Here is a 13,104-nt window from a genome sequence, read left to right as displayed (position 1 = left end):
TCGGGGGTCTTTTCGAAGCCGCAAAGTTGTTTCTTTGGTCGACTCAATCTCTTGTTAGATGTAGCAGAAAAGAACGCGAGGACAGTATGGCGCCCGGGTAACTCATTTCCGCCAAGATTGGTCACTCGACAAAGTACCTTGGCCGCATCTCCCAACTTCAGTGTTTGGCCTGAAAGCTTCGCTTCAGAGATTTCGAAGACGCTATACGAAAGACCAAAGCCGAGTGGAAAGAGCGGCGATATGCCGAGAAAGTCCCACCAGCGGTGTCCGGCATGAATTCCCTCGGCGTAGAGACATGAAGTATCAGCTCCGGGCTCTTGTGGTGCGGCCACTCCAGGAGCGTGCTAAATGCTGGGAGGAAACGTGACCGGAAGTCTGCCAGAAGGATTGAAGTCACCACAGATGACATCTGCTGCCGCATTCCCTAGCTCTTGTCCTTGATACCAAGTGTAGAGCACAGAATCAACTTTGTGGATCCACGGCTCCATCTTGACCGGCGTTCCCGCCTGAATTACAACGATCGTGCGTGGACAGACGCGAGAAACCTCTTCTATGAGCTTAGTCTGATCGCCTGGGAGCTCCCAATGCGGGATCTCCTGGCCCTCGGTCTCCCATTCTTTGTCCCTTCCAACTACTACAACCGCTGCATCGCATCCATTGCAGACATCGGCTGCCTCTGTTGGGAGATCAGTTTCATCATGCTCCTCGTAGCCGAAACGAACTCCTTGGAATTTGTCTTCCATGGGTCTCATCCGAGGGATGAGGTCGGCGTGAAGTTGTCTGTTGTGAGAGTGGCCTTCTATGCGAACAGAATACTCGCGACCAGCAACAAGCTCTTTGCTCAAGACCGTCTCATTTGATCCATAGGTAAAAAAGAGCGTGGCGCTCTCGTTCAAGTCCCCCGCTTCGGTGGCGACCTCCTCATCATTGATGAAGAATGCTGCCTTTCCGATACTCGCAAGAGAAAGACGGCGAATGCCGCTGGTCTTCGGGATGAGAATCGTTCTGACGCGATAGCAAAAATTGGTCTCCGCAGTGATTTCTGGAGGACTGTCGCCGAAAGAAATGTAGTAGAGATCATCACTGAGAGAAACCGTTAGTCCGCAGTTCTTAGGCTAAGTCCCGCAGGCACTTACATGTGAGTTGTTGCCACTGGCTTCGAAGTATGATCATGACCAACGAACCAGTCCACAGCCCCTCCTCCTTGGTCGGTGTCTGGATCCCGACAAATATGAGACGATGCCGTTGGAAGGTACCTGTTGACTTTGGCACCGATAGCGTGTACAATGGTCGTCTTTTCGTTATCGAATTTTGCAGACAGAGAATCGAATACTGACGTCCAGTAGGGTGCCTTGATGTAAGCACTTCCGCCGCCGCCCGCCACAACTCTCTTCGCATTCGGGCCCACAATGGCAACCTTTCTGATATTCTCTGAAGGTCGGAGCGGCAGAGATTGATTCTCATTCTTCAACATGACGATTCCAGATCTAGCAGCATGTCTGAGCTTTAGCGATTGTTCAGGCGTATTCAAACAGATCTCTTGATGGTCGGAAGGATCTTCGAACCTGCCAGCCTTTTCTAGAAGCCGCAACAAACGTCTGACTGAGTCGTCGATAGTATTCATGCTCACTTCTCCATTCGACAGGAGAGCCATGACAGCGTTTTGGGTACGCTTAGCAGGGGGCCCTGGCATCTCCAAGTCAAGCCCGGCGTTAATGGACGGCCCAATCGAGTTGGTTCCACCCCAGTCACTCATGAATACACCTTCCCAACCCCACTCGCGACGGGCAATCTCAGTGAGTATATCGTATGATGAATCGCAGTGGTGGCCATTCAGTTTGTTGTAGGCCGACATCATGCACCATGGGTCTGCATCCCGCACGACCATCTGGAAAGGTTTGAGGTGGACTTCACGTAGAGCCCGGGTTGGGATGATGCGGTTGCCGTGAAACCGGTCGATCTCTTGATCATTACCTGAAACGAGTTGTTAGTTAGGCTTTCAGCACAGTGTGGGCCTTACTTACCAACAAAATGCTTTGGGGTAGCCCCGATACCTCTCAACTGCAAACCATTCACAAGAGCTGTGCCCAGCCTTCCAGTCAAGAACGGATCTTCGCTGTAGGCTTCGAAGTTTCGGCCTCCTAAGGGATTGCGATGTAAACATATTGTGGGACTGAGTAAGACCGAGGCAGACTTCGACTTGGTCTGTGGAAGGCAACAGTTAGCTTGATAATCTGCATAATTAGAAGGAATAAATTCACACCTCTTCTGCGAGAAGCTCGCCCATTTGCCTGAGAAGTTCAACATCCCAAGTTGCGCCCAGACTCACACCAGATGGCAAGAAGGCTGCTGGAACTCCCTCGCCAAATATTTCTCCCCTGGCACCTGATGGTCCGTCAGAGACCTACGGAAAGATATGTTAGGCCAGAGCTTGGAGATTGATAGTTGAAGTGGTCGTACCTTGATGTTAGGAATACCAAGCCGTTCAACTTCAGCAGTACGCCAGGTCGACTTTCCTGCCAGAAGGCTGATCTTTTCCTCAACGCTTAGTTGCGAAATCAATTGTTCGATGTTTATCGCCATGGTTGGTCAAAATCGCTTGATCGCGGTTGTGTTTGTCTGAAGACTGCTCCGCATGTACAAAACGAGAGCAGGTGTCTATGTCAATATCAATGAGATCAACGCGGGTGATGGCGGTCATCTCAGAAACGCCGTCTTATCTCACATGGCTGGTGATCACACTTGCTTTTTGAAGTTGAGATAGGAAAGTCCGATAGCCGGAGCAAGGCGGGATATGCCTTCCGCTCGATACCCCACATCTCGGCGACATCCGTATCAGCCCAATTTACCCCACGTATCGTGGCGGAATACATATCCCGTTAAGCCATATGTTCTTTCGCAGGGTAAGCCCATTACTCGGCATGTTATCGGTGCGATAAGACAACTCACGTATTTGTAAATTGTAAAATCCATGATGAAGAGCTGTGCTCATCTTCCCCAAGTCCGATCAATGATCATATAGATCTCGGTTCCGGTTGCGAATGGTAGACAGCAGCTGGTTCTGCACAATGATGTTAGAATTCTGTTCCAAATCAGAGCGCAGATAACTTTCTTCCAGTCCTGTGTCTATGGATTTTGGCGCCTCTGGGCTATGTGGTATTGGGTGCTTAGTGAGGTATTCGATTGGTTTGAAAGTTTCTCCCTTGAACGCTGGGTTCAAGCTCTGCTGGGATGATCTGAAAGCTAGCCTGTGTATATAGGTCGTTGTGACTTCAAATCTCCCGTTACGCGAGTTTCTTTGTTGCTCTCTGTCTTTTCGATAAGCCTATATACATGACTACCTACTGGACGCCCTTCACCCTACAACAGGGTCGCGCCGACGTCAATTAACACACACACACACAATTCAGTTTGAGCTTCTGCGACATTTGGAAAGGGTTCTCGGCAATGCGCATGGCAGATACGACCAGCGGTTGCCGGCGCCACTGTTCAGACTGGCGGTCTGGTTTGGATGTACAGTTAACTGAGTACAAATTCGTTGATAGCGCAACAGTCACTTCACAAGCGAAGACGAGTTCTTTACCATGGAACTTGAATAATCAGCTGAACTAGGAAGCTACGTTTTTTCAGCTCGACCAAAGTCATGGCAGAAGTTGGCATCCAATACACGAAGGTTCAAGAGCGCGAAATCATAATCGTCCCAGTAAATCTGAAGGGATCTCAGCTTGCTATCGTAATATCCCTTGCGGGGATATGTTGTTGTCTCTGCGTCAGCATTTCGCAGTCTTTCAGATCAAACTTCAGTTGCGAATGCAGCTAAAGTGACTGGTGTGAAACACATTGTCTGGTCAGCTTTGAGCCTTTGATGGTTGTGATTCCGTCCCTGGGCGTGGCTGACCTGCGTGGACAGGTAATCTAGACTACAACTAGTAGGTTTCTTGGATGCGTCGTCGACTGGAAATAGAAAGTAGACGTGATTGACCACATGTTTAAGATTTGCCTCCCGTATGCGTACATCGATACTAGATGGTGGAAACAGATTGCATTTCCGTGCCTTCCGTCCGGCTGAGTCGACTGTGACCTTCGGACTTTACTAGAACCATTATGCATGCTAATGGGAATACGCCCATACACTGGCTGACATTCGTGATTTTGGTCGATGTGTCGTTAAAAATCATTACCGACGCTCTAAGTATCAGTAACACAGTCCATGTATACAGCAGATTTTGACACAGATTCAGGTCTACCAGGCTCTCGAGAAAGCCAACGGGGCGGTAATAGAGTATTGTTATGTAAGTGAGCCTCCAAAACCTTCTAAAGCTCAACCAGTTGAACGCGAATTGCAGGATGAACTTTGGATTGAGATAGATATATCTGGCTTGTCAGCTATTGAAGGTACATGGATCTAGCGTGAAGTATCGAGACCGCACCCACAGACTTGCAGAAAACAACTGGATAACCTTGTAGCTCTGAAGTGCGTGAAACCGCAATGGACGTTCATCGAGAAACTCGCGATTGCAAGCGGTGATTCCTCACGAATGCTACTGTGCTGTTTTGGTTGAAATCAGTTAGCAGTGAAGATAATCGAAATCGCGAACACAACGTTCGCAATTGCCAGTACGCGCCGTTAATCTCATCAGCCGAGGGAGGTCGAACAAGCTACGTCATTTGATCTGATAAGATGCGATAGATATGCCCCTATTGAGCATCTGACCTGTCTGGACCCGGGAACACAGCCTGTCCATTTTCAGGTTCCGTCCCTGGATTGAAAATTTCCTTCATTTATATTGTGGAGACGCTAGGAACTTGCCCAGCCGATCGACCGGGACCTAGCCTCTAGGGGTGCAATACTCAGCCCCCCTGCAAAAACAAATGACAACCTACGGATCGCCGCACGCATTCGGATACCCCCATGGCGACATTTATCACAAGTCGGAACGTTGAGAACATCAAGTCAACGAGGCTCTTCACAAAATGGCATGTATAAGCTCGGTCTCCGAGGAATACCACGCTCAATAAGATCCAGCATGCGAGATGATCTTTACCGCGTCGTTGGTGTCTGCCGCTCCATGTTGCAGTGAGATTGACTATGTGCTCAGATGGGGTTCGCCAAAAGTTAAGGATTCAACGTTAAAGCCGCATGCAACGAGAGAACGGTGCCTAGCATTGGTCTCGGCCCTGTGCAGAATTCTACGAGATCCCTGAAATCCCTCAGCCGGGCCGATAGCCCCACCGCCGTCCCGGTGGCCCTTCCGGCGCTATCGCGGCGGAAGCTGACAACCGCGCGCGAGAGCGTTTGCATGACCGGGGACAAGGTATTTGAACCTCTTGCATGGATGTTGAACTGAACTGTTGGCTGGAATGTTCATCCCATTGTGTCAGCCAAGTTGAAGGGCGTTTCGGGGATAGTCCTAGGTAGCCGTTCCCCTCCGATGCCGCCAGGTTCCGAGATAAAGTCGAAACCAACTCGGATGCTTTCGCCTAGTGTACTCTAGTGGTTTGTAGCCGTGGGAATGTAGGCATTGTTTTTCTTCGGTAGCATTCCTCTAGGCTACTTGTCCACTTATTGCAGTGAGGCAGTCGGAATAACAGTCGCAGTAGTCTTTACATCCAGGGTAATTCGTAGAGCCCAGCGAAATAGACAAATTGGCGAACATCAGCTACTCGAGTAGCCAGTACTACTAGATATTGACTTGGATTTCCCAAGATGCAGCAGGGCTTGGACGATAACTTCCTTCCTGATATGGCAATTTATGGTCGTGAGCGGTATCTCAGCGCCCGCCGTAAAAAGGACAGCCAGGGGAGCCGACTCGTATTCAGACGAACTCCAATGTTGTCTCCTGAACGTCCCTGCAAGCCAGAAGTGCTTCCCACGTGTATAAGTGAGACAATATGATAAGGCACTATCCGCGTATCTGGTCTGAATAATGCATTAGTGACCGTCCGAAGATGCCGAGCATGGCGCTGTGGAGTTGGGTTGCCCTGATCATGTCGGCAATCTTTTGCTAAGCATTTCAAAGACCCACTTGTAAGGAAAAACAACAGTGGATCCCAAATTCTTGTTTCTCGCCGCTGCCGTTATGTGGGCGAATGTTCAAGAAGAAGAAAAAAAGACACTGACTCGTAAAAGGCTCGTTTTCGCCATTCCAGAGTCGCATCAGCACAAAAAAGAAGAAAAAATAGGGATATTTCGTCATATCTTTACAGAACATCATACGTCACTCGGAGTTCGCGTAGCGGCCCCCTTGTTTATCTTCCAAGACCACACTTGAGATTTGGCTAGTTCCGGGAGTCTGGACTTAGACAGCTCTGCGGATTTACGCGCGAGCGCCGAGTTCCAGAAAATGCCCACCAGTCGGTGGAGAGAGCGGATCAACTCAGCTACAGCAACCTGGATGGAAATTTGGAAGACTTTCTAAGCATGACATAAGTTGATTCTACCGCGCGGTGGACATGGGACCCAGCAGGCCAGCCGTTGAGCCAGGCGGGAGCTAGATATAAACTCAAGGGATCGTCACCACGTGTTGATTCTATTCTCATCTCAGCATCGCACCGCATCCGACTTCAACTTTCAACATGCTGCGCTCCATTGTCTCCCTACCGCTTCTTGCGGCCACCGCGCTCGCCTACCCCGCTGCATCCTCTCAGCGCTTCGACTATGTCATCATCGGCGGTGGTACCAGCGGTCTGGTCGTTGCCAACCGTCTTTCGGAGTTGAAGAACGTCACCGTCGCTGTCATTGAGGCCGGTGACTCTGTCTACGACAACGTCAACGTTACCAGCCCCTCTGGCTACGGATTGGCCTTCGGCACCGACATCGACTACGCCTACCAGACTACTGCCCAGAAGTATGGCGGCAACAAGACCCAGACCCTCCGCGCCGGCAAGGCTCTTGGCGGTACCAGCACCATCAACGGCATGGCTTACACCCGTGCTCAGGACGTTCAGATCGACATCTGGGAGCGTCTTGGAAACGACGGCTGGAACTGGAACAACCTCCTCAAGTACTACAAGAAGTCCGAGACTCTCCAGGCCCCTACCACTGTCCAGGTAGACGATGGCGTCACCTACATCCCTGAGCAGCACGGTACCTCCGGTCCTCTCAAGGTCGGCTGGAAGTCCGGCGGTGTCGAGAAGTCCTTCGTCGACGTCTTGAACCAGACCTACAATGCCGTTGGCGTCCCTGCCCTGAAGGACATTGCTGGTGGAGACATGGTCGGCTGGAACATCTACCCCGCCACCCTGGACACTGCTCTTCAGGTTCGCGATGATGCTGCCCGCGCGTACTACTTCCCCTACCAGAACCGCACCAACTTCCGCGTCTTCTTGAACACCGAGGCTCAGAAGCTCGTCTGGGCTGAGGGAGCTGAGGCCACCGCCTCCGGAGTTCTCGTCAAGGACAAGACCGGTGCTACCCACACCGTCTATGCCAACAAGGAGATCATTCTCTCTGCTGGCTCTCTCAGATCTCCTCTCCTCCTGGAGCAGTCCGGTGTTGGAAACCCCGAGATTCTGAAGGCCGCCGGCATCCAGACCAAGGTCAACCTCCCCACCGTCGGTGAGAACCTCCAGGACCAGATGAACAACGGCCTCGCCCAGACCAGCTCCAAGAACTTCACCGGTGTCACCACCTTCGTTGCCTACCCCAACGTCGACGACGTCTTCGCGAATCAGACCGCTTCTCTCGCCGCCAACATCAAGACCCAGCTCTCCCAGTGGGCCGCCCAGGTCTCCGAGTACACCAACGGGGTCGTCACCAAGGAGCAGCTTGACAAGTTCTTCGACATTCAGTACGACCTCATCTTCACCGACAAGGTCCCCCTCGCTGAGATCCTCATCACTCCTGCTGGTTCTTCCTTCTCCACCGAGTACTGGGCTCTCCTTCCCTTCGCTCGCGGCAACATCCACGTCACCGGCGCCAACTCCTCTGCTGCCAAGATCAACCCCAACTACTTCATGATGGACTGGGACATGACCGAGCAGATTGGTACTGCCAAGTTCATCCGCCAGCTGTACAAGACTGCTCCTCTGAGCCAGTACTTCGCCAGCGAGACCAAGCCTGGTTTGGCCACCATCGCCGAGGATGCCTCTGACGATGTTTGGTCCAAGTGGATCCTTGAGAACTGTAAGTTTGCCGAACTACCTGAACACTTGAATATGTGTGCTAACCATCGTAAACACAGACCGCTCCAACTTCCACCCTGTCGGCACCACCGCCATGATGTCCAAGGAGCTGGGTGGTGTTGTCGATGCCAACCTCAAGGTCTACGGCACCAGCAACGTCCGCGTCGTCGATGCCGGTGTTTTGCCTTTCCAGGTTTGCGGCCACCTTGTGTCCACTCTCTACGCCATTGCCGAGAAGGCTTCGGACATCATCAAGGCTTCCGCCTAGATGATCTGCTTTGGTCCCGTGACAGGGTTTCTCGTTAAGTTCAAGTTTTATAGATCTCTGCTTTCATCACATAGACATACCCAAAGGTTGGAAAATGGGAGCGATAAATGGATAGAGTCCCTTTCGATGTACATATAGACTAGATTACATACATCAAACTTTCACAGAGTAAACAATACTTCCTGCAAACTAGCCTACCGTCAGCTCAACTGGTCATGAAACGCCACGAATGAAGTGGAGACATTCTTTTTCGATGAACTAGGGAGCAATGACGAAGCTTTATCACCTGCATGAATTACAACGCTTCCATGAGCCCGTTCAATGAGTTCAGCATGATGCCCTGCCTCAGAGGCTGGTAGAGGATGACAATAAGGATGGGATGCATGCGCTGCCTAAAATGGAATTTAGTGGATGCGACTCTCGTTGCTGATTGGCCAAAACAATCGTCGCTTCCGCGCGTCATTCCCATGGACGGCCCCATGATGCCCTCAGTTGATTTTGAAAGATTCAAACCCGATGACGATAATTGAAGAAAGTCATAATCAAACAAAAAAAACCAGCCCACGCGTATACTTGAACATCTCTCCAATCTCCGGTACGTACCCCGAAATAGCTGCCTGGAGTAGCTGCCTAGATCAGGTGACCGATGGCCACTCATAGTGCAGTCGGCTTACGTCTCACCATCACTCGAACCTCCTGAGGCTCTGCCATGAGGAAATCTTATAAAAGCCTGACTTGCTTTTGCGATGAACATACAACTCACTTAAAACTCTTCAACCCTTCAGGGCCGTCATTCAGTTCATGCTCCTACATCAATCGGTCAGTAGTGTGCGGCTATGTCGACGTCGACTTTCCCAACCGAAAAGGCTCGTGTTGCCGACTTCAGGCATCAAGTCACTCAGTCCTTCGAGGCAGATGCACGATATCTGGCGACAGAGACGGATAAAATTGACCAGCTGGTCTCCATCCAGAGCTTTGCCCTCAAGTTCATCAAGGATGCCGCGCGCCAATCTCCCGAATACCAGGAAGGACTGAAGCTTCTGTGGCATATGTTCTGCATCACTGCTCAAACTCTTCATCAAGAGGACTCATTCCAAGATAGCCTTGTCTCCCTGCTGCTATGGACCAAAGAGTACGACTCTCTTTACAGACAACTTCATCCAAATGAGGTTGCTGATGGATCTTGGAAGGGATATGGCTTTGCTGGGGAATTGCAATCATCTTGGGAACAGCTCTCGACGCAGAAAGATGTTTCCAAAATGTGCAACTTGGCGATGTTTTCGGCCAAGTGCTTTGCGATTGGAGTAAGCGACGATATTGAGCGAACTGCCACATGGGTTATGCGGAACGCTCTCGAGACTGAAGAAGATACAGATGCATTGGTCTATCTTCCTTCTGCGGTAATCTTGGTGCAAAACTGTGCCTTCAAGCTGTTCTCCTTACCATTGATGAGATTACAAGTGACGCGTTCTCCAGAGGAGGATGGCCCAGAAACAACGGGCGTCATGGCCCAGAAAGCAGACATCCACGAGGTCAGATTTTCTCAGTCGAGATGGCTCTACTGGAGACGCCGATTCCAAGAGATTAGCCGCCATTATGACCCGACCGTAGCCGCACAGGCGAAGGAAGGTTTCATGGCCATGATTTCATGCGGGCGGCTGTTGGACTTGTCTGTCCTCGGCGAAGTCAGATTCGAAAAGCACCTTCAACAGGCCATGTGGGAGGAGCTCAAGAGAAGCGGAAAAGAGAGCGTGGATGGAGATGAGATTGACATTAATCTAGATTGGGTTGATGTCGACGCTGAGGGCGAGCCACAGCAAGACTAGTGGCACTATTCCTGCTTTATATACAGGTAGACGTTGACGCTAGACCAACTGAGAAACCTCTTCATGGCTACCCTTTCCATTGCATTTGCAGGCGCATAGGTATTTCTGCCACACTAGAGCTTAGCACTCAAACCCTTCCGGATCGTTGACGTTGCTGCACCTGTATCCTGTTGCGGGAGTCGGTGGGTCCACACTGATGTTGGTGAAGTTCATGTTCTCGATTCGGACATCGTCACATCCACCATGGACCCGACTGCATTGAAGGTAGGCGATGCGGCTTCCTTGCAGTGTACCACGGAAGTTGGTGAAGCTGATGTTGGAGATATCAAACAAAGATGAGCTGCAATTTCCTTGTTGCCCGTTGTAGGTGATGCATTGCATCACGTAGATGGGAGCCTGTTCCGCGTCGTAGATGGTTACATTATCCCAGCCTAAATTCGTAATGATTAGTTTGGTACTTGGCCGCAGCTTTCATGAAGTCAGGTCATGGCGGCGAATAGACTATGGCCTTGTTATGCTTCGACTTACTGAGATTCTTAGCATCTGAGTTGAATAAGTCAGCACAATCTCAGTCCGATATTGTCTGAAGCTATGACTTACATCCTAAACCAGCGCCCCCGCCATTCGGTGGATATCCAAGCTGCTCACCAGTCCAAGTCTTGATGCGACCTGCGTAACGAGATCCATGGGCCAAGACGTTCCTCACCGTGACATTCTCGATGGTCTCAAACTGGCCTGCATACTGCCCAATGCTGCCAATTGCCACACCCTGGCCATCGTGGAATTCGACGTCTTCGATCAGAATGTTTGTCGAGTTGGCCTTGGTGGCAATGCAGTCATCGCCATTCTTAACTGTCCAGCGACGAAAGTGGATGTTGTCCGAAAACATAGTATTAGCACCGTCGGTATTACGGGCAGGGTTTCTGTTGGAACTTGTGTTGTTGACGTAAATATCTTGAAGGAGAACGCGTTCGGACCGCGTGATTGTGACTGTCCTACACCGAGGGATTGCTCAGAATTGGATTACTGATGGATGGAAGAACAAACTTAGCAGACGAGGTATGTTTCCAACGTACCACATTTGAGCTTGGACAAACCGAAGACCCTCGAAGACGGAATCTTCTGCTCCGTCAAGCAATAGAGCATGAGGCCTGTCTACTTAGGGTCAGATGACTGCGTCATAGACAACACCTCACCGAGGGTCACTCACTAGGATAGTTCGATTCTCCCTTGACCAAGTCATACCAAGTCTGGCCGTTACCATCGAATGTGCCATAGCCAAAACCGTTGACGTCGAGATGCTTTCCACCCAGAACCCAGGCGGTCGTCTGGTTTTGGTAGCCAATGGGGAGAGAATTCTCCAGCCAATACGTCGTGTTCTTGCTCCACTGAATCCCGAGTCAATCACATAAGCTGCACAGATGATTGAACACGACGCGGATAGCACATCACTTACCAAGAGGGTCCCTTTAATATCGATCTTGACGTTGTTGAGATCAGTAGTCTTCATGACCTGGCCAATGTGGTACGTGACGTTCTCGAAGACAATGTGTCCGTCAGTCTTGCACTTGTCGAATGCGGCCAGGATGGCGGGTGTGTCATCGGATCCGTCACCGTTGGCAGGTACCACACATTGTGTAGACTTTGCCAGTCGTCGGTTGAGACCTTTGACTGGACCCAGGTCCGTAAGTGCACTGGCCAAACCAGATGCAACCGCCGCGACCGCAATAAGTTGATGAAAGAGCATGATGAGATATGAGACGAGTTGATTGAGTCAGCGTGGTAACTTCTGGTTAATCTGCGAACATTGGCGTCGACTTATAGATATCCTGCATTTTGTCAAAATGCGTCATGTCCGGAGGCCTCAATTATCAGTATCTTGCTTCGGGGTCATGCACTTTCACCAATACCAAAACAGTGGTTCCCCTTTCACCCGCATGCCAAAATGCATACATTCAAAGCTTCAGTACGCCATATGCATAAAGCAAGATCCACGAATCACGTAACGCGATATAGCAAGAAGCAATGCTGAGTCTTCATAGGTGAACTTGACTAGCGGTCATAAAGTCAAGAACAGCTACAAAACAACGCCACCGGGATAGCAAGGAGCGATTCGGCCAAACGGATGAAAATAACGCACGTCCGAATCCTTAGATTTCTCGCCCACTTCAAGCAGCTAGCTTTGATCAACTTGAATGGCCTAGCCAAGTAGCATGGCAAGGTATCTGGAGCCTCCATTAGGGCATGATCCCGAGTAGAATACGGAAATGCTTGGTTTTGTGCCACCAGAATACGGAAAATATCATCATTCTGTAGAGAAAAGTGGAAGTTGGCGGACATTAATCCGTCGAAAGATGTTAAATGGTTCGCGGAACAATTTCATCCTGAGTGTCCGGTCTGAACGATGCATCGGAGATTGGATCAAGAAACGTCGATCACGCGCCAAAAGTAGTCTCACTCGTCCAGCTTTGCACCGAGTCTTGTTTTCTCTCAGCCAGGATTTAACAAGCTTCCCCGCGGGATCTCAACCCCACGGAAGGATCTGTAGGTACAGTCGTGGGGTCATGCGGGGGGAGCAGGGGTTAGAACTTTCTATCACAAACATGTTTAGGCAAGTTCTGGAGATAACATCTTGTCTTGGCGCATGTAAGCCTTTCCACAAAGGCTAGCGCCGCCACAAATATTGAGGATTGCCAAGAAGGCCAACCAGCCAACCCGAAACCGAGAATGTCCAAGCCAAATGATGGTTCGTAGGAGTATCGTGATGGCTGGGCTGCTTGGCGTAAGATACTCCTTCCTTTGCTCCGAAATTCGGTGAAAGATCGAACTTGAATACCGAGAAGACCCAAAATGGATTTGGAAACTCATCACTGATGTCAGATGAAT

The 13,104-nt window shown here is 50.4% G+C and overlaps 4 protein-coding genes across 4 annotated transcripts; 2 read left to right on the top strand and 2 right to left on the bottom strand.

Moving 5' to 3' along the window:
- Positions 1–344: 344 nt before the first annotated feature.
- On the bottom strand, positions 345–2,583 carry bglB-4 (Beta-glucosidase B; the record flags this gene model as incomplete). The annotated part of the gene is made up of 5 exons (XM_032037010.1): positions 345–1,083; positions 1,137–1,974; positions 2,025–2,205; positions 2,264–2,404; positions 2,461–2,583. 5 exons carry the CDS (start codon positions 2,581–2,583, stop codon positions 345–347), a joined length of 2,022 nt encoding a protein of 673 aa, XP_031884246.1.
- A 3,993-nt stretch (positions 2,584–6,576) lies between these two features.
- Positions 6,577–8,392, top strand: GOX (Glucose oxidase; the record flags this gene model as incomplete). The annotated part of the gene is made up of 2 exons (XM_032037009.1): positions 6,577–8,125; positions 8,184–8,392. The coding sequence occupies 2 exons, from the start codon at positions 6,577–6,579 to the stop codon at positions 8,390–8,392; spliced, it is 1,758 nt and encodes a 585-aa protein (XP_031884107.1).
- An 836-nt stretch (positions 8,393–9,228) lies between these two features.
- On the top strand, positions 9,229–10,218 carry CGGC5_v000403 (uncharacterized protein; the record flags this gene model as incomplete). The annotated part of the gene is made up of 1 exon (XM_032037008.1): positions 9,229–10,218. One exon carries the CDS (start codon positions 9,229–9,231, stop codon positions 10,216–10,218), a length of 990 nt encoding a protein of 329 aa, XP_031884105.1.
- A 120-nt stretch (positions 10,219–10,338) lies between these two features.
- On the bottom strand, positions 10,339–11,965 carry rgxB-3 (Alpha-L-rhamnosidase rgxB; the record flags this gene model as incomplete). Its single annotated transcript, XM_066150668.1, has 6 exons — positions 10,339–10,649; positions 10,747–10,761; positions 10,819–11,213; positions 11,295–11,373; positions 11,429–11,606; positions 11,675–11,965. The coding sequence occupies 6 exons, from the start codon at positions 11,963–11,965 to the stop codon at positions 10,339–10,341; spliced, it is 1,269 nt and encodes a 422-aa protein (XP_066009993.1).
- Positions 11,966–13,104: the final 1,139 nt, after the last annotated feature.

The sequence above is a fragment of the Colletotrichum fructicola genome (assembly GCF_000319635.2).
Source record: "Colletotrichum fructicola Nara gc5 chromosome Unknown KSG_Nara_v1_contig01, whole genome shotgun sequence".
Classification (NCBI taxonomy): Eukaryota; Fungi; Ascomycota; class Sordariomycetes; order Glomerellales; family Glomerellaceae; genus Colletotrichum; species Colletotrichum fructicola.
The sequence above is the reverse complement of the archived record's forward strand: the minus strand, read 5'-3'. Positions and strand labels throughout refer to the sequence as shown.